The following is a 26,874-nucleotide window of genomic DNA, read 5'->3' on the forward strand; positions in this document are numbered from 1 at the left end:
CTGGGGTTCGGAACTTCCAAAATCACACTGTTTAGCACTGGACTCTGCAAAAATAAACAGTCAATAATGAAAACCGTTTCAACTGCACTTCTCCCCCTTTTATTATCTCCTGTCTGCGCTTTCAGGCTCACATCTTTCAAGGCTGGAATTGTTTGAAAAAAAGGTCCTACTAACTGAGACCAGACTGTTGAGGGAAGCCACCCGTCTCCTTTCAAACCCCTTTAAATCAGGCATTTTCCTGATTCATAATTAAGCGCTCGGCTGCTTGACGGGGCGGTCAGCTGATGCCAACCCTCCGTTTGCCAGCAGGATGTTGTAATAACAGAGTATATAAAATAAGCCACTTCCCCAAAGCAGCCCATGCTGAAACTGAAGCACTAATTAACATCCACTTCCAGTCTGGCCTCTTTTCTATATTCTGTTGCAATTTGTCACACAAGAGTTGAGCAAGATGGCTGTTGACTTTTCATTAGGAACCCAGGCCCAGTTCCAGGGGCTTCACCCAGCTTTGACTTCCCCGATCCAAACCTTGTTTTTTTGGCTAAAACACTCATTTTTATCAGGTCACAGCTATCCAGAATTAGGCCGATTCTCAGGCGACGTATTTCGGACCCTCTAAGAACTAAGTGATTTAAAGGATGATAAAAAGCCCCATTCTCAAATTCTCACATCGGTCTCTATTCAGGCCTTACAGGGGTACAGAATGTGGTTTATGGGTGGGCCTGAGAAAAATCTTACTGGGCCTGGAAGTTGAATCAAAAGATATAAAACTGGCAGCCTGGTGGGGAATTATAACATCTCTACTTTGTCAGAAGGCCGCCGCATGAATAATATCTGTAAAAGGAGAAGAAATTGTTCCTGGCATATCTATTACACTGTACCCCTGCTGTAGATCTGTGATTTCCCTTTGCAGACAAACCTGCTCCATCAGGATGTGGGGATCTTAGACACTGGGTGAGGTGACTTTATTTTTCTGAACCTCAAATCAAGACTCAAAGCGCTTCCAGAGTTTGTAGCATTTGTAAGAAATGAAACTGTCCAGCGGCTTACATCAATGTCCTTCCCGTTCCAACACTTTCAGCTTCTCCTATGGCTGAAAACGCCAGAATCAATTCCAAATTGGTTTCGTTCCACCCACCGATCTTGCTGAGACCTGGTTAAATGGGTGTTGAGAACAGGTTTTACGCACAACAAATGACAACTTTAGATTTTTATAACACTTCAATATGGACCGTTTGTTACCACAGACTTCAGAGATCTTTAGAAACAATAAATAACTCCATCGCTAAGAGTGCTGGGTGTGTTCGTGTGTTTCCTTTATTTGGGATTTCCCTTACATTTAGTGTTACCTCCTTAGTGACAGCAAGCTAATCACTATTTCCATAATATAGTTAAGATTTTTAGCCAAGCTCAGATGTAATTATACTGTAATAATCATAATGTAATGAGATAATTACATTTACAGATTTACCTGCCTTATTTAGATGGAAACACAGAAAATGCAGACTGTCATGTACAGCGATTAAAAGCAGAGAGGAAGTATTTTCTGGTCAATCTTGCACTGCAGCACGATACAGTACTTAATAATGTTTGTCAGTGTAGCACAATGCAAAATACTGTAAAACAGTAATGTTACGACGGAAATTGCAACAAATAATGGCCTGAAAACACAGACATCACTGTGAGGACACCAGAAGAAAATGTACTGGAAAACTTTTCACGGCTGTTTTACGACATCTTTGGAAATGACATGCAGGCTTTGACAAAGTCTTTTCTTCCTGAGCCCACACCCTGGCCCTCACTCAGCGGTAACTGATGTCACCTCAGACAGTAAAGAGCTATCGGCTTCCCTTTCAGCTGTCGAAGACGGCAAGAAAATTGGACTAATGTCCTGGAATCAGCAGCGACGAGCCAGCAAACTCAACTAAAGGGATTAGCATTTCTCTCACGTTTTGATAATGTACAAACAATAGCAGACGTTTGTGCTGTCTCCTCACTGAATCTGAACATTGTGATGCCTTTCTCTACTGTGTTCTTTTCGCGGGCCTTCCAGGGAGAACAGGGAAAATGTGCTGCGTACACGATCGGAGGGAAGAGTCCGAGATGTCCATTAAGTGCAAAAATGAAACATTATTCATTAAATCTAACTTGACTTAATGATAGCAACATCTGTAGCAAACATCATTTCCCAGAAATGCAGGACACATGAGCCTGTATGATTATATAATTAGAGCAAATGCAGAAGAAATCCTGCAACCAGGATTATGCAAGTCCCTACTGTTGTATTCCAGTCTTGACACAATATTGATCCTGTGAGGCCACTTTGTAATCTTACAGTCTCAGAAGGACACGGAAACTCGGCGCCTGTTGCACTGTCAGAGCTACAGCAGTCTCTTCATGCGGCAGGTGTGCTTTCCTATTTGCATGGTGGTTCGGTCAGTGGAGCTGGTCAGAACATCCAGAACCTCATCCTGCCGTTCCAGCTCCGTTTCTGCCTCCAGGGCCAAGTTCTTCAGCTGCAGCAGCATCTGCAAACATGCACAGTTTTTTTTAAAGGAATTAAAAAGCAGTCCCATCGTAGGGATCAACTTGGCAGCAAGACTGATAAAATCAGCTCAAAGGCTGAAACCAACGGAAAATTAGTGCGTAGTGTTGCTCGGTGGAAGATATGTAGTGTAATATCATATATGTGTGGGTTGAAGGTAAACAGAGACTAAAACTGTGTATGCTACGGTCAATAAAACAACTTAAATACGAAGATGTGCCAAACAAAACCTAATAAACCCCCCTCCAAAACCTACCACCGTGCTTTTTAAACCAATATTATGTTATGCTACAGACGTTCCTCTCAAACACGCAGGAGACGTCTCAGGTTTCGCTGCCGTGCAGTCAGACAATGCAAATGAGTGCAACAGCATTTCCAGGTGGCAGTTTTACAGTCATGAAATCACTACATTTACTCACTTGGGCCACTGATGGTTGAGTTTTTTTCTGAGAATACCTGACTGAGATTAGGTGTCATAGAAAAACACACAAAAAATGCATATTTTTAGCTCATGCTTATAGAAAGGTGAGAGGAGCAAAGTCATTATTAACTTCAAAATTAAATATTTAGTCTGGAACTAAGAGTAAAGTATAGGAGCTAAAATGTCTCCAACTCTTCGCTGAGTGGGGTATCGCCCAGAGTGCCACAAATAAAGACTAACGTTTTTATTGTTGAAACGTAATCATTACGGACCTTAAATGAAAATACTTAAAAAAGAGGAACATTTGTTAAAGAATTGGACGTGGAAACCAATGGTTGCCTCAGCACATCTAGACATTGATTACATTAAAGGCGAGCGTGAGTAACACAGGACAGAGTCCAGCCTGGCAAACAAAACACGATGAACTAGATGTAACTGACTGGCTCAAAACTTAATTTGTGTGTTGGAAATGTATTGTATTAGCAATAACTGCTGTCTCTAAGTTGTTACTGTGTACAACTGTTTGCCTGGTACCCAAAAGGTGACAGTCACTTAAAGTAATCAGTGAGTACATTTAAAGTGGGGCTGCACGACACGACACAAATGTCTCCTTTGTAAGGTGTCACACGTTATATTCTAAGATGGATTCTATGCATTCTCCTCACCATTTCTGTGATTTCTTCTGGATGGAAAACTTTTTGTAAAGGCTGACAAAATGAATGAGCTGGTTTCTTCCTCTCTTAAAAAGTGGACTTGGGTTTGTGGTCTCACTAAATAACATTTTAAATACACACAATATGAAATAATAACTGTGACAGTTAAATGTGGTTTGGAATGGAACTGTCAAACTACATGTTGCTAAAAACAAAGGGTTATTTGCTACTATATATATATCTTAAACAAACAAAAATGGAAAGTATAAATGTCACGGGAATACAAATCATTTGCAGCAACAGCTCTCACCTGTCTGAGCTCCTGAGCCTCAGTCTGGCTGACAGATGGCTGGAGGACAAGCTCTTGCAATTGGGACAGCTCTCCTGCAGGGACCTCCAGTGGAAGCTCTGACTCTTGGCATCTCTGCTGTAAACCTGAACCCATGGGTGGACAGAGTGAAAAAGTGCAGTGAGCATGTTGTTTATGGTGAAGCCAGACAGTAAACTCAAAGTATGGCAAATGAGGCAAGAAGGGCAAAGTGACTCATTGAAACACGTAAATAGCGATGTCCAGAATGTTTTTACACGTGGATACACCCCTTAGTGCAAACACACAAAGGCTGAAAAATTGAATTTTACTGCCACTTAGTGGTCACTTGTATGGACGACATGGAAAAAGGGAAACAAGACAGACATTTCCTACATTATCCTAACCTCACCTTTATAAAAGTCTGGACTTTCCAGATGACATGGGGATGAAGCTGGAGTTGTCCTGTATTCACACATATACTCCATCTTCTTTTTGTACTGCATCTCGAACACCGACAGTGCTTCTGGCATCTTTGCAGACAGTAATCTCCAGCATATATCTGGCTTCCCAATAAACCGTTGGCGAACAGTGATCTCGTATGGGCTGTGGACTTTGATTTCATCAACTTCGTTACGCTCAAAACGGTGGAGGAGCTGGAAGTTTTTGTCGTGGACCTCCAGCGAGGACACGTGCACCAGCAAGCATCCAGGTTTTAAGTCCGAGTCCCCACTTTTACTTACTACAGCTGGGATACTTGTGATGACTCTATTTCTACCAGATCCTTTGCTCAGTGCAGCAGAGGCGGTGGCAGCAGCTCTTGCAGCATCCTCAGCCTTCGCTTCCTGCTGAGCCCTCCATGGGAGCTTGCCAAAAGGCCACCAGGAGGGGGTCTCCAGCTCTGTCAAGAGTCTGCAACAGTAAACACAATTCAGGAATGGGTTATTTCATTGTTATGTTAGGTTTATTGCATGCTAAAAAGCTATAAAGCCAGAAACTGAATATATTCGGAGAATAATCAAATTCTTACTTGTTAGCAATGCCAAGGTCAGAGTCAATCTTCTCCAGTCCCTGCATCATATTGTCAAACTGTTCTCCTTGTTGGCCAAGAACTGTACCAGTGTTTTCCAATCTTTTCTGGGCCCCGGCCATAAGATTTATTAACTCCCTACCTTTAGAGACTTGACTTTCTGCGCCACAAGCTTCAGAGCTGGGGGATAGAAGTCGTTCTCTCCAGAAATGCTCGATCACATTGTAAACCACCACCCTATTGGGTTTGAGGGAACCAAACCAGTGTTTCACATTGCCCTCCTCGAGCACTGTCAGAGTGCTGAAAATGAAACTGGATGATTCCATCTTTAGCTCCATGATCCTGGAGAGGGGGAAGCTCACAAGGCTCTCTTTACTCTTAACAGAGACGAAGCGCAACATGGTTCTGGTGAGACAGAGGGTCCCGGTTTCCCATCGCTTGTCGTTGTTGATGTAGTAGGAAGCGGACCAGCTGTGAACAGCTACATCCCGGCTCATTTTGCAAGCAGTAACACTAGGATTCAGCTACAAGGTCAAATAATGTTACCACACACAAGCGCAAATCTTGTTTTTAGTCCAAAATTACACTATGAGGACACCGGTACAAGCATTATTTGTGTCCTGACGATACTTTCTTAACACTAGTAAGAGCACGACGCACCAGATAAGCAAAAGTGAAGGGTTCGCCGTCGCCGTCAGCACATAAGAATCGATGTTTCAATGCCGACAATAACATTGAAAATTAGCAAAGTGTAATGTAATGAAACGTAACACCGGTGGCTTCGTTTCAGTAATGAACATATACCGTAGATTGGTCACTTCCCTGCACGTTATCACATATTTACGTTCCACTTGATGTTTATTGCGGAAGTGACGTCACGACAGGGTACGGCCGTGTTTACTGTCCGATTTGAAAATCGATCTGTCAGGGCGAAAAAAGGTTGCCACGACGATTAGGGCTCGGAAAAAAACAGATTTTATTTGATACCTCTTGATTTGGCTTCGACAAAGAGCAATGATCTAATAACCAACGTTAAAGTATGCAGCGATGACAAATACCGGAACACAACATTCTTAATGTTTACGTGCCTTTCGGTTTCGCGATGGAGTGTCTTGCAGCGACATGTCAAAGCAGGATTTGAAAATCCCTTTTGATAGAATAGGTTAAAATAGCTGTAACCGGTAACAACACCAACAGTGTCCGCTATGTAATGCCAAAGCAACTAACTCGCCATCATCTCCTTTCATTTCTTACCATCTAACGTTGACAGCTAAGCTCGCTTTCTGGCTAGCCGAGGTCTTATTTACCATCATGGACCGAGAGGCGTATCGCAATTGCTGCAGCTTAGTTAAAATACCGAGGCAGTCTTATGAACAGTTTTGGTCTTCACATTTTGTAGATTACATCGACAAAGAGCTCAGCTACTCAAAGTTTTTCAAAAAATACTTGCTCCCCAATCACCCATGCATGTTTTCAAAAAGGTTCACAGAGGACTGGAAGTGTAGAAAACAGTGGGTGTCTGAGGAGGGGAAGCCTAATTTTCAGAAACTGCTGCAGGATTTTGGTAAATACGCGCGATAATAATGCAGTGACACATTATTTTGCTGCTATCGACTTAACTGGTGTGACATGCAGATATTTGCTCTTCATCACAGATGAGACTCCTGTTCCTGTTGCCAACTGCAACGCAAAGGAGTACAATGCGAACCCCAAGCAAGTCATACCTTTTAAAGAATTCATCCACTACTGGAAGGAATACATCAAGAATGGCCACTCATCACCTAAAGGATGTCTTTATCTTAAAGACTGGCACATGTCAAGGTACTGCTGATCATACTAGCAGAGAAGTGAAGCTTTAATAATACTGTAACCGTGTTATTGTTGCTTCGATGTTATTTAACAGGGACTTTCCAGAACACCATGTTTACACCACTCCTCTCTATTTTACTTCTGACTGGTTAAATGAATATTGGGATACACTTCAAGTGGATGACTACCGGTTTGTCTACATGGGACCTAAAGGCTCATGGTGTGGAGATTTGGAGATTATTTTTTGCACTACCCAAATTATATAATAGTCATCTCAATATGTGTTTACATTGGTTCCATGTTATTTTATTCTCCCCAATAGGACCCCATTCCACGCAGATGTTTTCCGCTCCTACAGTTGGTCCGCAAACATCTGCGGGAGAAAAAAGTGGCTCCTGTATCCTCCAGGTCAGGAGGACTTTTTACGAGACACTCACGGTAACCTCCCTTATGATGTAACGTCAACCGAACTTCAAGACAGAGGCCTTTACCCACAGTCGGAAGAAGCCTGTCAACCTCTTGAAATTATTCAAGAAGCAGGAGAAATTATTTTTGTCCCCAGCGGCTGGCATCATCAGGTTTATAATCTGGTAAGAATTGTAAACGCTCAACTGTTTTAACAGATTCGATCTAGAATGACTCTGGATAATGTTGCTATTTGAAAACATGTCCACAATGACTCTGAAGGGAAAAAGAAACATTAGGATATGATTAAAGAGTGAGCTATTTTTATTTTAAAGGATATGAGAAAATATGAAACCTTTCATTTTGGATTTACAGCCATTTTTTGTGAGGCAGCTTCTTTTTCAGCAACTCCCATTGAAAAATATATAATGTACAGCAGTTGTTTTTTCCACCAGAAAAAAAAGGCAGTGTGCATAAGATGTATTGAAATTTTTGTAAAACCTTGCAGTCTTGTTTTGTCCATACAGGCAAAAACATTCCATTAACCACACTTTTTTTAAAATATATTGTTTTGTAATAGTGACATGAGGATCCTTTATAATGTGTTACAGGAAGACACCATTTCTATTAACCATAACTGGTTAAATGGCTGTAACGTAGATATCATGTGGCAGTTCCTCCAGAATGAGCTGTTGTCTGTTCAAAAGGAGATAAGTGAGTGGAGAAACACAATGGACTCATGGCACCAGCACTGCCAGGTATTGATTAATCGTCTTCTTCCTGTTGATATGTAGTGACTTTAAACACATTAGGTCAGTAAATTGTTTCATTCTTGGTTGTTAATTTTTAGGTTATCATGAAGGCTTGCTCTGGTATCGACTATGCAGAATTTGCATCGTTTCTGAAAATCATCGCCGGCAACCGAATGGCATTCCTGAATACTTGTTCCTCGGTGGATTCCTCGGACTACCCACGACACCTCTCGGAGACCTTCACGAAGCTGGGTCCCTTTCACGCTGCCTTTGATCTACAAAGAGTAGCAAACATAATTGAATGCTTGGTCTGCAATGAAGACTTTAAGCGGCTCGATCATACAACTTTAACTTTGCAGCCAGAAATGATGTTACAGCAAATTCGGGATACCATTCAGTCCACAAGGGGGCAGCATCTCCTTTATCAGGATTAAAGACAAGACAGCAATGTAATGACACGCTTTGATGTAATACTTGAATGTGATGTGCTGATTTGTAAGGTGCTTTAAATGTGAAGATGAAGTTAATTCTCTGCCTTTGGTTTGAGGTCAATTCCAATCTCAAGTGTTTATTTTCAAGTTTGCACTGAAAGATAAAGTGAAAAAAGCAGCCTTGCATCGTTTGTCATTTATTAAAGTTCCAATGGCTCATCACAGTTCTTTTTACACAGTGCTGCAAAACATTTTCATGGAATATACATTATAACTTACGACTGGTGAAAACAAAAGTAGGTTTCTTGCAAACACAAACTAACCACAACTGATTCAGTCGTACTGTAACATCACTATCAAGTGTTGAGAGTGTAACACACTTAAGTTCAGGGTTCTGTTGATCCAAAGTTTGCTGCCTTGATAATTTGCCTTGAGGCAACTAGTCCGTAGAGCTGCTTTTAGCATCATCAGGCCACCAATCTGGCACAGAAGCCTCAAGCGTTACCGTAGTGTCGTGCTTAGATTTGACTGTCAACACCTCTTTGGCGTTAGCCGTACGGACAAGGCTCAGACCCAGCTTCCCAACCCCTGCTCGATGTTTCCCAGCTGGCTTGCCCAACTGCGTTTCCAAGGCAGCCCCGTCCTCAAGGTCTTGGACTGGAGCCGACAAACGTACTGGCATCAGCCGCTTACGAACCACCCCAGTGTGATGAGTCCTGGCTGTCAGTTCCTGGCCAATGTAGCAGCCTTTGCTGAAGCTGATCCCCTGCATGTAGACAAGATTTGACTCCAGTGGTAGTGCAACTCCAGGGGGAAGGTCCTTCACGCCCTCGGGAAGTCCTGAGCCAAAAACCACAGCAGAAAAAAACAAAAATAAATCAATGGATGTCTTCACACAAATCCTCTCTTAATAACAACTCCATACATTTTGATCTTACCTATTGCATAGCGATGTCTGTGGTACTCTTCTGTGTCACCCTTCTGACATGATGTCAGGATATCCAACGGATCTACTTGATTGTCCAAAACCAGCCTCCAGCCCATTTCATTTGCTCGTGGATCGGCTTCCAAAAACAGAGCTTTATCTGGGGTGGAGAGTTCTGGTTTACTGGCTACTTGTCCGGTCATTTTCTGCTTTGGAAGCACGGCCCACACAGACAGCTCTGCACAGGGGTTTATGTTGACTTTTCTGCGAAGCTTGTATATCTTAAAATGTCTTAAGAGTGCATCCTTGACCGTAGAGTCACACTCGATGAAAACGCTGGGTCCTGCATCAGATTCTCTAAGTCTGGGAAAAGTCATAAAATAAGCACTTCTTATTAATCAGAAAGTCAGTCACACCTTCTTAGGCTGCCTAATATACTTTAAGTTGTCTTCCAGAACAGAATTACAACATTCTCTAACAGCCTTTGCTGACGCTTATCCCCTGCATGCAGCATATTACATGCTGATCTTGAGCTTTGTAACATTAATTTACTTTAACAAAAGAAGCTGCATAACATTTAAAACATTAGCAGAACCTACTCCACAAAATAACACACACACACACACAAGTATATATACATAAATAAATATATACACTTGGAACCCAGGGGTCTAACTTGAGGACACTTTTCTGGAAGCTTCTATCAGCAGCTGCTTCGTTGGATAAGACGTCGCACCCTCGCGTTCACAGATAACGCACGCACATAAACAACAAAATAAATGTGCATACCTGTACAATATGATGTCATAAAGCGTTCTCCCTTGCACGTTTAGCATATGCGCGTACATTGCCTTTGGCTCCGGCTCCTCCAGCAGACCTACATCGTTGGTGATCAGCCCCTGGAGGAACGGGCTGGTGTCCTGTCCCTGGAGCTTAACGATGGCCCTGTGAGGCAGGTGGTAACAGGCAAACTGTGCAGAAACATCCCCGAGAGTTTCATCCTTACTGTACTTGTTGACTCGCGTCCCAACTCGACCCCAAACGCCGGTTACGCACATATACCGGTCAGTGTAATTTCTGGCGTACGCGCGTAAACAGCCGGCGGAAGTGAAAGCTTTTCGGGCAAAACACAAAAATCCCATTTTGTAAAATAGTGATAGAAATATATTTTGCGTGCAAGTTAAACGGAAAATGCCGGAGATGGCTACATGTCACAGGACTTCCCGTATGACTTCTGTAACACGGCGTCCATTTTGAATTCCCACAATGCACTGCTCCATATAAATACAATGACGCGCGTGAGTTTTAAATTAACGTATTGTGGATCCACAGATCCCTTATCTGTGTCATTCAGATGGTTGGTTCAGAATTGAGTGTAAAAAACACGAATGCCTGGATCCCTCCTGCCCCGTATCACCGGTTCAGACTGGTGGCGGTGAAATAGTGTGGGGATGTTTTCTTGGCACATTGTGGGTCCCTTAGTGCCAATTGAGCATCATTTAACCAGCAGGGATTAGACAAGCAATAAGAGGTGTATAACATTCCTCGGAAGGTGGAAGAATACAAAAAAGTACCCCCGCACACTTCACAAGGGGGAGTTTTTCCTTGCCACTGTTGCTTGTTAGGGGTCAGGCCCTGGGATTCTGTAAAGTGCCGAGAAACAATTATGATTGTAACAGATGCTATATAAATAAAGATTGATTTGATTCACATAGCAAAATGTGTAACTCATTACCAGGTAAATAACTGAAACAATACTATATGGTAATCCAGAAAACAAAACTGTTGGTAGAAGCAAATGTTCTTTTTAGAAGAAGAGGGTCTTTGTTGTTTTGTGTTTTGATGCTGGATACAGCTATTGTGTACAGCAAAGTTCTCCAATTTACATCAGAAAAGTTGGACTATAACTGACATCTGGTGCTACCTTTCCTATAATAAATGCCATGGAAAACGTTTTTTTCTTTACACACATCAATAAAACCCCTAGATCCGTGTATTAAGAACATCTTTTATATATTGTGGAAGCATTGCACTGTTTTTCATTTTTATAGTAACTTACCTGTTTTTAAAGTTTGAATTTCTTTTCCTTTAAACTACAATCACGACTGCTGTTGTAGCACATAACAAAAAGTTCATTTGTATCTTATTTTGTTCTACTCAGAATATGAAGTGTTCAATGTACGTTCAATGGTGATCAAACCTTACGGTAACAGTATCCTGCATGAATTATCTTAACTTGTAATAACAGTGACAGTACCGGTACCTGATCTTGCCGCGATTTCAAAATAAAAGCATGGATTTTAAAATAAGTACACAGAACAGCTGCGATTACCACTGCAATATCACAGAGGTTTCAAAAAAGTTTATTACATCATGACTAGGTTGCTAGAACAGTCTTTAGAAGCTTGAGGCACTTTGACAACCATGAAGGCGAATAAATATTACTCTGATAAAGATAAATATAACTGTTTCAAAAGGTAAGGATGGGTTTTATACTATAGTCTACTGTGTGTAACACTCTTAGTTCCCATTTGTAAAGCATGCATTGGTTTCAAACTGGAGGAAATCAGTATTTAGAGTAAATGAGAGTTTTGCACACTGATGATCATTGTGTTTACCAGACATGTCTACAACGACACAGCCTCCAGAGATTTTCTTGAAAATATTTTACACTTGCTCTGCTGTCAATGAAACACAGCCACCCTAAATCTGTATTTTTTGAACCAGCAAAAGGCGGTGTGCTTCAGAGAAATTGTACACTTGGTTTCCTACTGTTTTTTTTTATCTTTAATCTTAATAACTTCACTTATTTCCTTCTTGATCCATGTCAATGTCATTCACAGGAAATATATCTAAAAGCAGTCTGCCTGTCATTGATAATGTAGCTGCAATAATTGGTGTGTAACTAGCTATGCATATATTAATCGCGTCAGAATGCACGAACAACAAAAGAAAACTGCTTAAAGATGCTTGATACTGAAATTGATCATTTTGTAATTTTTTGTGATTGACATTTTCCGAGGCTTGTCCATAGCTGCATCCCTGGTCTCTCTATTGTTATTGCAACCCTGGAGACAATGTGTTGCTGTTATTTTGTGGAATCTGTTCATCTAGATCCAAACGGAGCTCTTTCCATTTTTTACAATAGTTGCAGCCTTCTCTGTGGCTGATTTCGGCCTTGCGCCCTGCTTCTCTTGAACTGCGTTGACTCTGTTCTGCTCTGCGATGGTGCCTCCAGACACTGGACTGCTGGTTCTGGAGGTTTGCTGGTTTTGTTTGGTCTGGTAGGTCTGAAATGCCATATCAAGTTGCTCTTGAGCAACTCTTAGGTGCCGGTGTAGGCTTGCGAGATCAGAGGGGATGTTCTCGTCCGGGCTGATGCACTGATGCTCCTGAGCCACGTTGGCTACGTTCTGCCCATGGGCAATGAGGCTGTTGGGAATCCTGCTGGGTTTGTCTGTCTTCATTACGAGGTTGTACCCTGGAGGGGAAGCTGTAATATTGCGAGAAAAAGGGTAGCCGTAGGATGACTGTCTGCCCCTGCTCCTCTTCATGCGAAGGGTGTCCCGAAATGTTCCCATTCCCAGGTGAAGCATCTCGCAGATGTTTAGCACAAGACAAAGACAGCTCACCACGTACATGATAAGGAGGAAGATTGTTTTTTCTGTGGGTCTCGAGATGAAACAGTCCACTCTGTGTGGGCAGGGGATCCTGTTGCATACATAGGATGGACTAACACGAAAACCATAGAGAAGGTACTGTCCAGCAAGGAAGGCAATTTCAAAAACAGCTCTTGACATCAGCTGAAGGACGTAGATCCTCATCAGGCCTTCCTGCATGATTTTTCGACGGCCGTCGTATTTTGGTGGGTCTTTGCCCGTGCTGTTCCCCGGTTCTGGTTTGGCATCTTGCACCTCCAGTGTATCCTCATAGATCATGGGCTCAGCGTCGTCATCTTCGTCCTCCTCTAAGACACCCTGCAGGTGATGGCTCTCTCTCCATCTGGAATGCGGGGGAGGCTTTTTGCGAAGCCTGTGGAGTTTCCTGCGCTCCTCATCTGTACTCCGAGCAATCTTGTGAATGGCATAGCCCATGTACATGATGGAAGGAGTGGAGATCATGATGATCTGGAAGACCCAGAAACGGACATGCGAGAGAGGGGCAAAGGCATCGTAGCATACGTTGTCACAACCCGGCTGCTTTGTGTTGCAGGTGAACTTTGTCTGCTCATCCGAGTAGATGGATTCGCCTCCAACTGCCGTGAGCACAATGCGGAAGATAATGAGCACAGTGAGCCACACTTTCCCCACAAATGTGGAATGATTGTGGATCTCTTCCAGCAGACGTGTGAGGAAGCTCCAGCTCATGTTGCTGTGACAAGCTTTTCAACTAGAGTCTGCAAAGAGAGAATTCAGACAGCGATAAGAAGCTTAGAGACCAAATATGTATTTATTTTCCACAGATCCAAGTGAGGGCTGCAACATTTGATTATAAATCTACTAATTTTCACATTTTAGAGCTTTGTCCTAATTTTTTATTTTTTTTTTTACACAATCCCATAACAAATTTCATGACACATTTCAAATAATAAATTTCCAGTTTTAAGATAAGATGGGTATTATTTGGTCACTTCATTTCTTGATTAGAAATCCCAACAACTTTCTCTAACAGCAGGGACCGATTTCTCACAGACAAAGGCTTGTTTTCATTCATGACAATAGTGTCAGGGGTTATGTCATCCGGCCCCACAAAATGAGGGTTTTCTACCACTCCAAGAGGGTGTCAGCGATAACACAAGAAGGAAATGAGAGAGTGGTGAATATATAAATGCACATTGTGCGCCGATCTGAGCGCCCCCTCAGAAACATACGCGCCAACGAATGCCCACAAACAACCAGATGAGATGAAACCTTCCACTCATTTTCTTCTCACGGTTGTCAGAGGCTGGATGGGGCGAGGGGACAGTTTAACTCATTCATCCTCATGGATGAAGCGTGCAGTGGCTCTGGGCTCCCTGGCGTGGGATGTGCCGTCTCCCCTGCCATCTGAGCGAACAGGAGAGGCTTGTTGCTTTGCCACGCGGGTTTGCCTGCGCCGGCTCAGGCGCGGCTGACACTGGGGAGGGGGCACAGCCTCACGGAGACAGATGGCATCTATGGTGGGCACGTCATGTCAGCCAACAGACAGTGAACTAATGTTTGAATTTAGCATTTTAGCGTAGCGAAACTTGATTTCCCCTCCAAATACAAATTTGAAAATTCAGTTTGTAAATAGGGTTCATCTGTTTTTCACAACTAAAAGAAAACACATTGTTTCAGTTCATCTTGATTTTTCTTTTCCACCATTGGTGAACTAATAAAGTCAGTTTATAAGCACATACTCAGCAGAGTGTGGATGTTGAGGTCCGGACCAGGGATTCCATCAGAAATAAAGGTATAGGTTTAATAGACAACATTACTAACCCTTTGTTAAATTGTTGGATAAATGTGCTGCAAATTGATTTCGCATTTCAAGATGCCAATTAAAATTTTTATTTTATTTTATTTTTTTCAGATTTAAGACAAACTCACAGCTCAGTATTTCAAGTTAATACTTTGCTTTTAGTTCCGATCCATTTTGGGGGGGCACCACTTTGACCCCTGAATTTCCAGCTCATGAAGTAAATGAAGAGACCCACCTGGAAAAGTTGCATGTGTATTTCCCATCCTGAAGGTGTCCTGACTAGATGCCTGCACGCTTATCGGGTTCCGCATCCATCCCAGCACCCAGGCTTTCTTATTGGCAGCGTTCAGACTGACAAATAACAGAAACGATACAGAAGTGATTAAACCAGGCGTGCAATTTCGACAGTTTCCCCTCAACGTGCACGGTGAGGTCTTGCTGCTGCGAATGCCTCACATTCTGGCATGTGTCTGGTTTCTATTACACCAGCCTGCCTGAAAAGGAAGTATAAAAAAAACTAAGGCAGAGGAAGAAAAACTCCTCCTCTGGCAAATGACCTTCATCCAAAAGGGTTCAGACTTCAGGATATCACGCTGCAGCTTGAAACGAAAACCCGGCTGAGGCAGCGTGTTAATCGCAGCACTGACAAGTCGTCCTCCCCCCAAATGCTCATATACAAGGTTTGTAACACAGGGCATGATGGTCCCTCTCTCTCCCCCCCCCCTTTGCACTCGCTCTCCCTCCCCCCCTCTAAACACTTCCCTTTTCAGATGTGTTTCCATCAACTCCCACTTCGATGTACTCATCTCATGTGGCAGGTTAATGGTAACTTCAGAGATGGTGAATACAGTCGTGGCCGACTGGTTTTCCAATCTACTATTCAATCTAACATGTACTCCTACTGCATGCATGTGCACAGCCATACGTGCACCCTCTTCACACGCCCTCTTCACACCTTAGTTGTCGCACATGAACACGGCAAACACATTGTCTTCCAGTTACATAAGAGTTTACACTTGGGCGTTGTTGTGACGAATCATGTTTGAGCAAAGGTACAAAGACGTGGAGGAAAGAGGAGACACCGAGACAAAAGCAACCTTGCTTTGGTGCAGATCCGTTAGAATGTAACCAGTGGGTCCGCTCAGTCATATTTCGTGTCATAATATTTAGATCATCCATCCAGGCAGTTGGCCAGATAACCCAACAGCTGACTGGCCGCCCTCAGCCTTCCCGCTACGCGCCTGGTTTCCGACTTGATGTTTATTCTCTCAGCTTTCATCTCATTATACAGAGGACATATTATAACTAAGCGGACATGATGGATTTTTTTTTTCATTTAACTTTTCAGACGAAGACCGGATATATCTTTGAACACCCCCCCGCATATCCCAAGGCACCTGTTTTTGATTTAAGATGACCCAAAATATATATTTTTTTCCAAATCATTTTTTTTTAAGATGTTCCAGATCAGGTTGGTTTAGTTTTGAGTTTGGAAACTCTCACCTGTTTAACAGAGGACACACAAAGGGGCCTTATCTGGCTTCTATCAAACAAATGGGTCTGCTCAGTGTCTTAGTGACCATTTTATTATAATGTTTCTTTCATAAGACCATTAATAAGCCTTAGTTATGACCTGTGTACTGCTATAAAGTGAAGAGTAATATTCAACATCAACAAGGCCTACATGTTCCGGAATACAGATTTCATGCCTCCTTGATTTTATTTGCTTAATATAGCCACGATGAAAATCTACAGCTCGAACTGTAGTGAAACACTGGGAGATAATGTGAGGACATGTTTAGATGTTGCGCTGTTCCGCTCGGCCATCTGAGCCTGTAGGACCCGTCCTCCAGAGGCGTTGTCTTCTGGCCTCCCCGCTGCGTCTGACTGAGGAGATGTGGCGTAGCGAGCACGCCCAGCGCTGCACAGAGGAGAAGGAGATGGGGGACGCTTCTGGAAGGATCGGAGGATTTGGGGTTTGGACATGTGCTGTCCCTGAGGGATGGATGGGCACGTGTTTTCCACGTTGCAGCACATTCGTCTGAAATCTTTCTGTATTTAAGAGTCACGGATGGGTCAGTGGAGACGGCTGATAAATTAACATTTGGACAAATTTTTAATTGAGTCTGTTTTCCTAGACAGCTGAACTTGCTGTCCATGTTTCACAATTTACACTCACATTTTACAGGTTTTAATGCTGTACTAGTGTTTCTTATTTTAATTGATTTGGAATATTTTTAGCTCTGATTAAGATTTGGATCAGTGGATCAGTGTTGCATTGCGTTGATCTGATTTAATCGTCGCCCAACAACAGCAACATTTCCCCTCCCTTAACTGTCATATATGGAGCTATTTGTAGTTTATGTGTAGTGTGAAGTGCATCAACTGCTGCTATTGCATTCACAAAGGACAGAGGCCACCACAAACCCCGGGTTATCTGTTCTGTCAGGTTCAATTTCAATGTTCAATAACAGCACACTTTGTTGCACAATATAAAATTTTAATGCCGGACGTCATTTAAAGCTCAACACAAATCTTAAATTGTAACTGTATCTGTATAAATTGGATTATTCTTTAATCATACAGCAAATTTAGCTAGTAAGAAAAATAATTCCAATAAAGACATTGCCTCTTTTCCTCCGATATTTGCTCATCAAAATGATACAATAATAATTGAACATCTAAAACACAAGTGTGCAAATGCGCAGTGTCAAATCAATGGCTGCTCTCTGCGGATGTGCTGTCCCCGTGTCCTCAAACAATCAAGGCTATTCTAGCTTTGGGAAACTGTAATTCATGTTGATAAGTATTGATTGGAGCCCCTACAGCAAGGAAAATATTATAGCGTCCCCCTGTAAGACACTTTGTGACATTGCTGTTGTCACAAGGACTGGCATGGTGTGACAGCCCAGTCAGGGATTTCTTTTTTTTTTAATATTCATCAGGTTAGGGTTATATTTAGAAAAAAAAGAGGGGAGGAAATGGGGTAGCATCTGTGAAATATGAGCATTTGAATAAACATTACATGACAGCTCACAAATAAACACTGACAAAGTTTATTTTGGGGGGATAAAATCAATGAATTAACTAGTATTGAACAGAAATTCTGTCACATGTTTCCTTTTGATAAATTCTCAGATGTACTGAATGGTTAATATTCCGAGGCTAATGAGAGGATTATTGTTGCCAAACCGATTCATTGGTTCACCTTAAGAGGTCAGCAGCAGCTGTGAGGGTTGAAGCAATGCAACATCTCGACAACTCTCCTTGGACGCCGCCAATGTCACCACACGAGTTTGTATTTACCGAGCAAAGTTGATGCGAGCCGACGGGGGGGCTGTGGAGGTCTGTGTTTATGTAACAGATCAAGCTCCGTCATGTGACTTCGATGTGCCCCCCCACCCTCAGAGAAAAGTGACACAAGACACCAGAGCAAAAAAACAAGATGCAACTTGGTGCTTGGGCTGCTCTCTCCTCATTTCTCCCACTATCATTAAGCTCTTCTTACCAGACTGTGGTGGTGGGTGGTGGGCTGTCCGAGAGGCAGCCTGAGAGTGGTGGCAGTCCCATCTCATTTGTTCATATTTCTCCCAGTTTCTCAGCAGAGCCTCTCCTACCCCCAGGGAAAGTGTGTCCCGTGCCAGTTTTACTAAGGCTGGACTCCAGTGAAGCGACTGAGATGAACGGCCTTGAGGTAGATGCCAACCACTTCCTTCAGCGAGGGTTCTGCCTCTCCCACATCCCAGTAAAACAACTACCAGAGTGTGTTTTACAAGCTTTTAGCACTGCCTGCACACAACAATGCTGTTTATTTGTTTGCTTTTTAAATTAATATTATAAGATAGGGGTAACAAATACCCAGTTACATATATTGCAATATAAGCATCCTAACCTTAACCTAAACACAATTCTGAACTTGAAGTTTGGTCTTAAGCCCTTAATAGCCCTTTGTGAAGACCAGACCTCATGTTGCCTATGGAATAAGTGTTCTGGTCCTCACTATGTAGCAAATAAAATGAACACCCCTTATACTTGCTACATAGTGAGAACCAATCTTGACAAACACACAGAGAATTTAATATATTTAAAATAAATAAATAAAAACGCAGCTTTGCCGTCTGAAGGCCTCAATCTTTACCCTGATCCTGTCTTAGCCAGCCTTGTCATTGGCTGACATGGGGCAGCCTAAAGGAACAGCAGACATTTGGGGTCATTTGGCCTATCAGAGATGTCGACGGCAACTCTTTCCTTCCCGATGTCTTCCTGCCACTGTCCTTCACCAGCCCTGAGAACCCCTGGCACTGGTAGAAATGCTGCAAGGACCTTTGATACATGTGCATCTCTCTTGCCTCACATGTGTTTCATGGATACTTAAATGAAAACTCTCTCTCTCTGTCTCCTAACACCACTTATTTTTGTTTTCCCATCTCTACTCACCTCTACCTGCCTCCCCTCTTTATATCCCACTGCTCTGCAATGTTCATTGGTGGTCAGGTACCAGGGAGTTTAGAACTGTAATCTAATATTGCACTCACATTGGTGTCATTTGCATAGGGGAATGATTGTGTCTCACTGTAACTCGCTGTGGACAGAAGCGCATCTGCTGTTTCTTCAACCAATATGTCCCTTTTCCACCAGATGGCAATGTAATCAAAGAAGCGACCAATGCTCAAAACTCGATTTCTCACTGAAATATAATTAATAATAATAAAAATAGGAATAATAATAGTAATAGTATTAATATAAATGGTCTCACAAACATTATGTTCTTAACATAAACACTGAATTCTTAATGTGTGAGTCCACAGAATAAAATTCTTCTTAGTAAAAAAAAATAAAAATAAAACAGGAAGTAAAAGCAACTGTAGCCCCATTGTTTCAGGTTTCGTGGACTCATTTCCTGTTAGGTCCCCCAGGGTCGGTGTTATTTATTTATTTTCAGTGTAAAATGACTAATAAATCATCACCCATATAACCAAAAAATGGAAACACTGAGACCAGAGGGGTCATTTAGAAGGTTTTGACTGTCTTTCTTCTGTGAGCTCCTTTCTTTAATGAGACCAATACGTTCTGTGTTCAACTAGAGTAACCAGCCTGAAGAATAGGCTCCTGGCTACTACAGCTATTGCATTCCAATGTTTTAGGTCTATGTTGGGAAACAACTAAAACCACTAAAGTCAAAGCTTTTGAGACAATAAAGTAGAAAACCCCAACCTAAGAGTATCAGTCTTAGGTTTTTAATGTGTAACAGTTGAGCGCAGAAATCACAGTGATAGATATAAAGAATGACATGAATTAAAGCAGTTTGGGGCTTTCTCATATCCACAGCAATATTTACAAGACAGACAAGAAAATAAATCAGTTCCATACTGCATCTTAACATAAGTGTGTGTAACATGGTGGGGGAGATGGTGCCTACCTTCCAATGTAGCTCAAGCAGGCGTTGACTCTGTGTTTAACGGCAGGCCATCCTAAATGAGCATCCAGGCCACCGTCTCACTGCTCAGGCTCTGAGGCAGGAAAAAGAAGCACAATGGGTATTTTTTCTTCAAACCCTTTCACCACCAAGTACAGACAGGACACTCAGGAGACTGGCCTCCTGTCAAAGACACTATTGTTTCACCAGACGGCCTCCCTACTTTTCCATTCATTTTCCTTTAATGGATTCACTCTGAATATAATAATATGATGCAGCTGAAGGCCTCAGGATCCTTCCAGGTCCCGTTATCATCATAGTTCCTCTTACAGGAAACTGTTGCATGTACTATGGGACAAAAATAAGGAAGAAACTGACAAATTGAAAAGCTTTTTCTCTTACTTCAGCCTGAATAAACCACCCACAGTGTGCAAGAGCATGTAAACTATATTGTAATTATTTTCCTTTTCTTTGAAAATATATATATATTTGGCTATTTTGAGAATATACCAAATTTTAAAACAATATTAATATTTCAGGATTTGTTGAGCCTTTTAACAGCAGTCAAGCAGCACAAGTGCAGCTTTAACAGGGACATTCATCCAAACATGCCGGGGATCAGAATGTTCTGTGCTTGAGCACAAATGGATCAGCCAGTTAATCTGGAGGGTTCCTACTCATTCAGACAAAGTACTGCTAGTCTCGTATGGATCCATCCAAAAACAACAAGCAGTGGAAACACAGAGTAAAAGTAAGTTTACACGAAGGCCATGTTCCTATAAAACTGGGATTGATCTCAAACATGACTTATTTGATTTGGCTTTTTCTCGTTAACATTTCATTCTTTTACACACATATAAAACCCGAGATTTGGTTTTAAGGTTAAAGTTAGAGCTGGATTTAGGCTTATTAACAGTCCCCACAAGATAACACAGATAACTTTCCACCCGGATATTTCAGGTCCGATTGTGGATTTTTTGGTTCCTTCTTATGACAACATGGCTCTGTGTCGCAACGGACTTCGTGTCCGGCATGTGAACAGTGATTCAAAAGTTGTGAGTTTGAGTCCCACCACAGGTGGCTATTTGGGGTGGAAGCAGTTCATTTCCCAACAAACTGAGGGAGTTTCATCTCTGCACCACCCAGCTCAACGTCAAGGTCAAAAGGACTTTATTGGGACCAGTTTCATTAGCTGACCTGAACCACTTGAAACAATTTATTGTATCGTGTGCACGTGGTGCAACACTTGCTTTATACTTATAATAAAGTGTTTTATTTTCATCCACAGGATTATTCCCCCCATATATTGTGTATAACTAAACATCTTCAGAATCAGTTGAAAGTCATATGACACCACTGAATAAGGTTTGCGCAGATTAATATTCAGACTTTTACCAAAATCCCTGTAGGATTTTTTTCATCTTCCCTTTATTGTATATTATTGGTTTACATTTGCCTGCATCAGACCAATTTCAAATACACACGAGAACATTTCTCATTTAACTGGTCTATCCATCCATCCATCCATCCATCCATCCATCCATCCATCCATCCATCCATCTATCCATCCATCCATCCATCCATCTTCCACTGCTTATCCGGGATCGGGTCGCGGGGGCAGTAGCCTAAGCAGAGAGGCCCAGACTTCCCCCTCCCCAGCTACTTCTTCCAGCTCGTCCGGGGGGATCCCCACATCCTATGCATGTACCCTCTCTCACTGGGGTTACTCCTGTAGTTACATTCCATCAGTACCAGGTTCTCTGCTCTGCTACATGAATGCCTTCTTCTAGTAGCCAATTTGACATCAGGTTGCCCTGGTTCTCCGATCCCTGACGTGGACCTTGTTGTCTCGGGCGACATCCAAGCCAGTATGACTCTGGTATGACTGGTATGCCAGCATGACTTTAAAAGAGTGTGGGCCGTCACCTGACCCATGACCTCCTTGCCGGAGGTAATAAATATGCACTGCATCACCTGCCATATATTACTGATAAAGCAGACATTACCTGTCTAAATACACACAGCCTCATAATTTTGAGGAAATACTGATTAAAAATAATGAAAACTTCCTTATTATTGGCTGATAGTTATTACAATATTTGTCCTCTCGTGAGGACCAGTGTTTTAGTCTGTTGCCCCTCTTGCCCCCTTTGTGTGTACAAGTTGTCCTTTTCTTTTCATCAGACGGCTTTTCCTGCTCAGATAATGAAGCTAAAGTCGAGCTTCTTTGCGGGTCATGAGCTCTGTGACTGTCCTTTGAGTTCCCTCTGCTAATGCATGCAGCCATTATGATGCTTTGGTTTAAGGTGGCTGTGTTTAAGTTTAAAGGTAGCTTATCTACTTAGGGATTGTTGAGTTATGATTAAAATAATTTCATAACTTTGTTGACTGATACTTCTGGATGGTAGATTTCATTCATTAATGGGAATGGGAATAGACTCATACAACTATAAATAGTTCCTTTGAAAAATAAAAAATGTTGGTTTATTTCTTAGTTGCACAAAAACTAAACCACTGTGTATGTAAATTGACTGTTAAATCATTTTAAAATATCAATTTTCATACTCAACTCTGTGACTCCATTTATTCAAAACCAATTGAAGAGAGAGAGATGGATATGCAGAGGTAAATGTGAATGTTTATATAAGACACTGATTATTTAGTCAAGGGCCTGAAATGATTACATGGTGATATTTAAAAAGAAAACGATGCTTTTAAAATGAACAATTTACAAGTGTGTTTTTGACGAAACAAAATGTCAAGATTACCATTTAACAAATGTAATATGAAGGTATATCAACATTTTGTACAAAAATAAGTACAAAATAACTGATTTTTAACGCAAACAATATCATGTAAAATTTGAGCGATTTCATAATCGCCTGTGAAATCCATGAATAACTGAAAAAAGTCAGGTCACTGCTAAAAATCCATTTGTTGCAGAATGATTGTGAAATGAGAGTCAGTGCATATTACAGACATGAAAGCTGAATGTTTCACAACAGAAACATGATATAATCAATAGTATCTGCGTCTGTATCGAAACTGAAGGTCTCTGTCCGGCTGCATCGTTCCAAATCCGTATCGACTGTAGTCGATTTCAGGAATCTCCTCATCGGGATTTATCAGCTCAAACTCAAAATAGAGCAACATGAGAAAGGCAAACTGTTTGAGCTCATTGGTGGCAAAGAAGCGCCCTGGGCACATGGAGATCCCAGATCCCCAAGGCATGGTGTAGTACTTCACCTTGTTCCCAGCTTTGTAGAAATCAGTTTTCTTGCTGCCATCTGGATTGAGAAAGCGATCGTATTTGAAAGAACGAGGGTCAGGATGAATCTCAGGGTCCATCTGAATAGCACTGTACGGAAAGAGGGCCACTCTGTCACCCTGACGAATGAAGTATTGCTGGCCATCAGCCATTTTGAGGGTCATGTCTTGGAGCACCGCTCTGGTGAGGAGGGGTGCAGCAGTGAGTCGGAGGGTCTCTTCAACGGCACTGTCCAGGATCGGCGTCTTCATCAGCATTTCACGACTCAGGTTGACCAAAGGACCACCCGGCTTGACTTCCTGTCCAGATTCTCTCACAACCTTGTCTATCTCCTCCTTCACTGATCTCATGGCTTCAGGGTGTTTCATGAGGAAGAGGAGCAACCAGAAAGAAGAGGGTCCTGTGTTGCCCTGAGAGGCCCAAAGAAGCACAAACATGTATCTGGTTATCATGTCCTCTTTTACACCTGCATTGTCTTTGCCCTCCTGCACATCCCATATCCAGCGACTGATGTTATCTCTGCCCTTCAGCTTCTGGACAGACAGGACATTCCAGAAATATTCCAGTAATTTTGTTGCCTCCCTCTGTTTCTTTGGTGGCAGGACCCCATAAGCCAGTCGGGGAAATAACTGATCGTATTTGCGGAACTCGTGATACAACGCTTCTGATTCAGCTCTGTCTTTCTCTTTGGCTTTCTCCTGGCTGATTTTTGAGTCAAAGGTCTCATTGCCATAGAGGGACAAGTATCCAGCTCTGAAAACAATATTGTAGCAGTAAGCAAAAAGTTTCTCTTCCCTCCAGGTCACTTGGTCTGAAGATGAGTCGACATTATGCAGCATCAGGTTCTGCAAATTGACCATCATTGCTTGTGTCATCACCTCCAAGCCATCACCTTTCAGATGTCTGTTGCTGGAAGCATTGAGAATTTCATGGTCATTTTGAATAGATGAGTAACCAAACACTCTGCGGACCAGATGAGATGCAAACTTCCTAAAGTCCAGTTTTTCTCGACTCTCTTTAACAAAGGCCCCAAATGACATGGGGTCCTGAATGAATGTAATATAAAATCCTGCCAGCTGGACTGTGAACACATCACCGTGTTTTTTCTCCATCCTCTCCAAGAATCTCCAGGTGTTCCGGCGGAACTCTAAGACATGACCCAGCCATGGTATTAGTCCCTTATCCAAAGGGGGCTCTCCTGGTCGCCTCTGTCGAAAAACCCCCAGTAGGTAAAGTCCTCCTAAGAGAGCAACAAGGAAAGTCAGAAGGATCAGCAACACAGATGCCATCATAGATATGACTGACATGCACACAGTGATACAGAGTTCAGGTTAACATCCTGTATAAATGAACAGACGTTGCTCCTCCTTTTACTGTGCTGGGTTTGGTTTCTGCATTGCAGGAACTCCATATTTGGTCAGTTTTTGTCATATATAATGACAGAAGATACAGTAAGCAATCTACATGTGTTTATGAGACATTTTTAGCTCTTTGTGTGGAAAATGTGGAAGTGGAATAAAAAAGTATGAAAATATTTGTTAGATACAAATTCACAAACTATGTCTTTTTTTTTTTTACAGTGTAATGCTGTAAAGACAGTGTTCTGTTGTCCAAAATCTGTATTTTGTGTTTCCTTTGCAACAGAGCAAAATGCAAATTTGGTATGTCACCAATATTTGAGGAAATAAACTCATTTACATGCTGGACTTATGTGCTGTGTGCAATCTTTTTTACTCCTTTCCTCCACAGTATTTTTGCCGACAACACGCCATATTGTGGATAAGCGTGACTTCATAAAACAATAGCAACAACATTAATTTTGTGACATGTTATTTTCATCAACATTAAGAATTTTATTCCACATTATTTTTTGCTTTGCTTTCAGTTTTGTGAAATTATACTGAGCTTCTGATACTATGAACAGTTCAATGACCTTTTTATTCAGAGCTGTCCTGTGGTGAGAGATAAACAATGCTCAGGTCAACCTGTGTAGCAAATGCAGTTAAAGATAACTTGTCTGAATCACAACACCATGTCTGGCATCTTTAACTGTAGGATATTTAGACCAGAAAGGCTTTTCCCCCCAGAATTCTGCTTTGGAAACAAGCATTTTTGTTTTTCGATAAAATTGACATTTGAAAACAAATTTTGACACAAAATACATGCATATTCAGTTCAATATTCATATTCATCCTTATGTCCTGCTGCTGGGCAATGACCTCAAGATTTAATCTAGTACTGGTGTGGTTACATTACAACCACACTATGTTTTTTTTTTCAATTATCGCAGTTAATCCTTAATGCAACTGGAATATTTAACACTTTAAGATAACAAAGGTAAAATTATCACTCATATAAATCCATAAATTATTACATGCAGTGCATCAAACACACAGTTTATTATCTAGAGACTGCTTAATGACTTTTTAGTTCTTATTTCCCCACTTAAACAATGTAGTTTTTGTCTTGGAAACATGTAAGGTTCTGAGTGTTGAGTTTTGCACATCACCGTATTTCACAAACTAACCTATTCATATAAAATTCTCTCAACCAAGAACAAATCCTTCAAGTTGAAAAGGTTCCCAAAACCAAAATCATAATTGGATAATAAATACATTTGGATTTTCACCCTTTTCTCCCACGGATGAAAAACTACAGAGAAGACTTCATGTTGACCCTGAGCATCGAGGCTTAAATCAGTGGCATTGTGTCCATAGAATAAGTCGGCCCAGTTTAATAGTTTTCCAGCTGTCATGTGGATTTTTGTAATTATTGACAAATCCTCTGAATATTCACTTACTTACTCCCCAAATTCCAATTCTGGACCTTTTTGATGTATGACAAGAGATATTTTAAAGGGTTATAATAGGACCCAGTTGCACGCCAGTCAAACCAACGAATCCAAATCCTCAGCAGGATAAAGTGCTGAGGGATTCTCAAAGGCAGCAGGGTCTTGTAGGGTTGGTCGAGCTGGTGCCATTAGAAGTCTAAAGAGGTGGGACCATGGGTGATAAGGGACTGGAGAGGCTAGAAGAGTCTGCTGGCTTTGGATTGAAGGAGATATTGGAGACAGAATAGGAAGGTCTGAATGAAGTCCTGAATGTTCTTTGTGGCACAGGAAATGATACACTGTGGGTGAACATTACCCGTTAAGGCAGACTGTGACAAACTGTGTCTGTACAGTGAACTATGTGGTTCTGTATCTTTGAACAAAACTAAGGAGAGAGAGGGATATATATCATGTTTATATAAAATCGATTGACTGGGAGTACTGACAGGTGTATATATGGTGATAATTAATCAGTCAATTGTGATATAAAATCAAAGTCTGGTGATTTTCCAAATGTGTTTTTTTAATTAAGTTTACTCTTTCAAGATTGTCATTCAAATAAATGTAATAAACATGTATTAGAGTGAACTGTCTTCATAACAAAATATGACAGATGCTAAGAATCCATATTTGCAAGAAT

The 26,874-nt window shown here is 41.7% G+C and overlaps 5 protein-coding genes across 7 annotated transcripts; 1 reads left to right on the top strand and 4 right to left on the bottom strand.

Moving 5' to 3' along the window:
• Window positions 1–1,295: 1,295 nt before the first annotated feature.
• Window positions 1,296–5,819, bottom strand: snap47 (synaptosome associated protein 47). Its single transcript, XM_011616186.2, has 4 exons — window positions 4,957–5,819; window positions 4,339–4,838; window positions 3,930–4,054; window positions 1,296–2,528 (listed from the first exon to the last, which is right to left on the bottom strand). The coding sequence occupies exons 1-4, from the start codon at window positions 5,451–5,453 to the stop codon at window positions 2,382–2,384; spliced, it is 1,269 nt and encodes a 422-aa protein (XP_011614488.2). The 5' UTR covers window positions 5,454–5,819; the 3' UTR covers window positions 1,296–2,381.
• Window positions 5,820–5,868: 49 nt separating this feature from the next.
• On the top strand, window positions 5,869–8,529 carry jmjd4 (jumonji domain containing 4). The gene is made up of 6 exons (XM_003975377.3): window positions 5,869–6,520; window positions 6,612–6,777; window positions 6,860–6,985; window positions 7,088–7,355; window positions 7,782–7,928; window positions 8,021–8,529. The coding sequence occupies exons 1-6, from the start codon at window positions 6,268–6,270 to the stop codon at window positions 8,354–8,356; spliced, it is 1,296 nt and encodes a 431-aa protein (XP_003975426.1). The 5' UTR covers window positions 5,869–6,267; the 3' UTR covers window positions 8,357–8,529.
• Window positions 8,530–8,534: 5 nt separating this feature from the next.
• On the bottom strand, window positions 8,535–10,545 carry iba57 (iron-sulfur cluster assembly factor IBA57). 2 transcript variants are annotated; one of them, XM_011616185.2, is made up of 3 exons: window positions 10,068–10,545; window positions 9,292–9,635; window positions 8,535–9,193 (listed from the first exon to the last, which is right to left on the bottom strand). In XM_011616185.2, exons 1-3 carry the CDS (start codon window positions 10,418–10,420, stop codon window positions 8,793–8,795), a joined length of 1,098 nt encoding a protein of 365 aa, XP_011614487.1. In that variant the 5' UTR covers window positions 10,421–10,545; the 3' UTR covers window positions 8,535–8,792. The 2 variants fall into 2 exon arrangements, with proteins under 2 accessions (XP_011614487.1, XP_003975425.2); XM_003975376.3 differs by having other exon boundaries at window positions 9,292–9,641.
• Window positions 10,546–10,711: 166 nt separating this feature from the next.
• gjc2 (gap junction protein gamma 2) lies at window positions 10,712–20,274 on the bottom strand. 2 transcript variants are annotated; one of them, XR_003886963.1, is made up of 4 exons: window positions 20,140–20,274; window positions 14,956–15,071; window positions 11,338–13,674; window positions 10,712–10,921 (listed from the first exon to the last, which is right to left on the bottom strand). XR_003886963.1 is itself a non-coding variant. In XM_003975332.3 (3 exons), exon 3 carries the CDS (start codon window positions 13,643–13,645, stop codon window positions 12,389–12,391), a length of 1,257 nt encoding a protein of 418 aa, XP_003975381.1. In that variant the 5' UTR covers window positions 13,646–13,674; window positions 14,956–15,071; window positions 20,140–20,274; the 3' UTR covers window positions 11,165–12,388. The 2 variants fall into 2 exon arrangements, 1 of the variants encoding a protein (XP_003975381.1); XM_003975332.3 differs by lacking the exon at window positions 10,712–10,921 and having other exon boundaries at window positions 11,165–13,674.
• A 2,480-nt stretch (window positions 20,275–22,754) lies between these two features.
• Window positions 22,755–24,741, bottom strand: LOC101071841 (5-beta-cholestane-3-alpha,7-alpha-diol 12-alpha-hydroxylase-like). Its single transcript, XM_003975375.3, has one exon. It carries the CDS (start codon window positions 24,709–24,711, stop codon window positions 23,155–23,157), a length of 1,557 nt encoding a protein of 518 aa, XP_003975424.2. The 5' UTR covers window positions 24,712–24,741; the 3' UTR covers window positions 22,755–23,154.
• Window positions 24,742–26,874: the final 2,133 nt, after the last annotated feature.

This window comes from Takifugu rubripes, chromosome 22 (assembly GCF_901000725.2).
Source record: "Takifugu rubripes chromosome 22, fTakRub1.2, whole genome shotgun sequence".
NCBI classification, from domain to species: domain Eukaryota; kingdom Metazoa; phylum Chordata; class Actinopteri; order Tetraodontiformes; family Tetraodontidae; genus Takifugu; species Takifugu rubripes.

What these genes read in the sequence shown, in the direction of transcription:
- snap47 (XM_011616186.2), bottom strand. Translation starts at nt 5,453, where the DNA reads ATGAGCCGGGATGTAGCTGTTCACAGCTGGTCCGCTTCCTACTACATC. An exon ending in AAGTCCAGACTTTTATAAAG is followed by an intron (nt 4,055 to 4,338) that starts GTGAGGTTAGGA and finishes CCATGGGTTCAG; the next exon opens with GTTTACAGCAGAGATGCCAA. An exon ending in AGGCTCAGGAGCTCAGACAG is followed by an intron (nt 2,529 to 3,929) that starts GTGAGAGCTGTT and finishes GCATGTTTGCAG; the next exon opens with ATGCTGCTGCAGCTGAAGAA.
- jmjd4 (XM_003975377.3), top strand. Translation starts at nt 6,268, where the DNA reads ATGGACCGAGAGGCGTATCGCAATTGCTGCAGCTTAGTTAAAATACCG. An exon ending in ATGGGACCTAAAGGCTCATG is followed by an intron (nt 6,986 to 7,087) that starts GTGTGGAGATTT and finishes TCTCCCCAATAG; the next exon opens with GACCCCATTCCACGCAGATG. An exon ending in ATCATCAGGTTTATAATCTG is followed by an intron (nt 7,356 to 7,781) that starts GTAAGAATTGTA and finishes AATGTGTTACAG; the next exon opens with GAAGACACCATTTCTATTAA.
- iba57 (XM_003975376.3), bottom strand. Translation starts at nt 10,420, where the DNA reads ATGGGATTTTTGTGTTTTGCCCGAAAAGCTTTCACTTCCGCCGGCTGT. An exon ending in TATGACATCATATTGTACAG is followed by an intron (nt 9,642 to 10,067) that starts GTATGCACATTT and finishes GACTTTTCCCAG; the next exon opens with ACTTAGAGAATCTGATGCAG. An exon ending in CAGACATCGCTATGCAATAG is followed by an intron (nt 9,194 to 9,291) that starts GTAAGATCAAAA and finishes TTTTTGGCTCAG; the next exon opens with GACTTCCCGAGGGCGTGAAG.
- gjc2 (XM_003975332.3), bottom strand. Translation starts at nt 13,645, where the DNA reads ATGAGCTGGAGCTTCCTCACACGTCTGCTGGAAGAGATCCACAATCAT.
- LOC101071841 (XM_003975375.3), bottom strand. Translation starts at nt 24,711, where the DNA reads ATGTCAGTCATATCTATGATGGCATCTGTGTTGCTGATCCTTCTGACT.